The sequence below is a fragment of the Centruroides vittatus genome, unplaced genomic scaffold (assembly GCF_030686945.1).
Source record: "Centruroides vittatus isolate TY-2023 unplaced genomic scaffold, ASM3068694v2 contig_36, whole genome shotgun sequence".
NCBI classification, from domain to species: Eukaryota; Metazoa; Arthropoda; class Arachnida; order Scorpiones; family Buthidae; genus Centruroides; species Centruroides vittatus.
The window spans coordinates 1-2403 of NW_027122183.1; the positions used below are offsets into that span (position 1 = coordinate 1).

Consider the following 2403-nt stretch of genomic DNA (forward strand, 5'->3'; position numbering starts at 1 on the left):
TATATATGTGAATTTTCATTGTAGACGCGATAAAACATCGAGAAGTTAAAACTCGAGTTTATTGACTTTTTTGATACTTCTCGTAATATTTTGAAAACTTACTAATTTTTATTTATAATTTTGCTAATTCCTGGTTTAAAACAAAAATCCGCGTTAAACCTTTCCAAGGCATTTATTAAATATATGTAAATTTTCATTGTAGTCGCGATAGAACATCGAAATGTTGAAACTGCAGTTTTTTACTTTTTCTGATACTTATCGTTATATTTTGAAAACTTACTAATCCAGATCTATAATTTTTGTAATTCCTAGTTTAGTACAACAACCCGCGTTAAACCTACCTAAGGTATTTATTTAATATATGTAAATTTTTACTGTAGACGCGATAGAACATCGAAAATTTGAAACTTGAGTTTTTTGATTCTTTCTGATACTTCTCGTAATAATTTGAAATCTTACTAATCCAGCATAATAGTTTTAATTTATTTGAGTTCAAAACAACACCCTGTGTTAAACCTTACCTAGGTATTTATTCTGTATATGTAAATTTTTTACGTAGACGCGATAAAACATCGAAAAGTTGAAACACAAGTTTTTTGAACTTTTCTGATACTTCTTGAAATATTTCAAGTCAATTCAATTCAATGCAAGTCGGTGTAAGTCGGTGCAAGTTAATGCAATTCGATGCAGGTCAGTGCAAATCAATGCAAGTCGGTGCAAGTTAATGCGAGTCAATGCAAATCAATAAAAACCGGTGCAAGTCTTTGCAAGTTGATGCAAGTCAATGCAAGGCAGTGCAAGACTATGCAAATCGATGCAAGTCAATACAAGTCTGTGCAAATCGTTGCAAGTTTATGAAAATCGATGCAAATCAATGCAAGTCGGTGCAATTCTATGCAAGTCGATGCAAGTTTCTGCAAGTCAATGCAAGTCAATGCAAGTTTATACAATTCGATGCAAGTCAGTGCAAGTTGATGCAAGTCAATGCAAGTTTCTGCAAGTCAATGCAAGTCTATGCAAATCGATGCGAGTCAGTGCAAATCGGTGCGAGTCTATGCAAGTCAATTCAAGTCAATACAAATCAATGCAAGTCAATGCAAGTTAGTGCAAGTCTATGCAAGTTTATGCAAAGCGATGCAAGTCAGGACAAGTCAGTGCAAGTCAGTGCAAGTCAATGCAAGTCTATGCAAGTCTATGCAAGTCGATGCACGTCGGTTTAAGTAAATGCAAGTTGGTGCAAGTCAATGCATGTCGGTTCAAGTTAATGCAAGTCAGTGCAAGTTAATGCAAATCGATGCAAGTCGGTACAAGTCGGTACAAGTCGGTGCAAGTCAATGCAAGTCGATGCAAGTCAGTGCAAATCGGTGCAAGTTAATGCAAATCGATGCAAATCAATGCAAGTCAATTAACGTCAATGCAAGTCAATGCAAGTCTATGCAAGTCGATGCAAGTCAGTACAAGTTGGTGCAAGTCGGTGCAAGTCTACAAAAATTGGTGCAAGTTGATGGAAGTCAATGCGAGTCTATGCAAGTCGATGCAAGACGATGCAAGTCAGTACAAGTTGGTGCAAGTCGATGCAAGATCATACTAATTGGTGCAAGTCGGTGCAAGTCGATGCAAGTCTATGCAAGTCAGTTTAAGTAAATGCAAGTTAATGCAAGTCGGTGCAAGTCGATGCATGTCGGTTCAAGTTAATGCAAGACGGTGCAAGTTAATGCAAATCGGTGCAGGTTGATGCAAGTCGATGCAAGTCGATGCAAGTTTAAGCAAGTCGGTACAAGTCGGTTCAAGTCAATGCAAGTCAATGCAAGTCGGTGAAAGAATATGCAAGTCGGTGCAAGTCAATGCAAGTCGATGCAAGTCAATGCAAGTGAATGCAAGTCTGTGCAGATCAATCCAAGTTAATGCAAGTCTTTGCAAGTTGATGCAAGTCAGTACAAGTCGGTGCAAGTAGGTACAAGTTCATACAAATCGATGCAAGTCGGTGCAAGTCGGTACAATTCAATGCAAGTCTATGCAAGTCATTGCAAGTTGGTGCAAGTAAGTGCAAGTCAATGCATGTCGGTTAAAGTTAATGCAAGTCAATGCAAGTTAATGCAAATCGGTGCAATTCGATGCAAGTCTATGCAAGTTAATGCAAATCGGTGCAAGTCGATGCAAGTCTATGCAAGTTAATGCAAATCGGTGCATATCAGTGCAAGTCAGTACATGTCGGTGCAAGTCAATTCAAGTCAATGCAAGTAGGTGCAAGAATATGCAAGTCGGTGCAAGTTAATGCAAATCGGTGCAAGTCAATGCGAGTCGGTGCAAATCAATGCAAGTCAATGCAAATCGGTTCAAGTCAATGCAAGTTTTTGCAAGTTGATGCAAGTCTATGGGAGTCGATGCAAGTTGGTACAAGTT

General features: G+C 38.3%; 1 protein-coding gene across 1 annotated transcript; it reads left to right on the plus strand.

Annotated features, from left to right (window-relative positions):
* Positions 1-1224: 1224 nt before the first annotated feature.
* Positions 1225-1630, plus strand: LOC136974993 (uncharacterized; the record flags this gene model as incomplete). Its single annotated transcript, XM_067269983.1, has 1 exon — positions 1225-1630. A coding segment is annotated over exon 1 (406 nt), but the record flags the coding sequence as incomplete, so codon positions are not given.
* Positions 1631-2403: the final 773 nt, after the last annotated feature.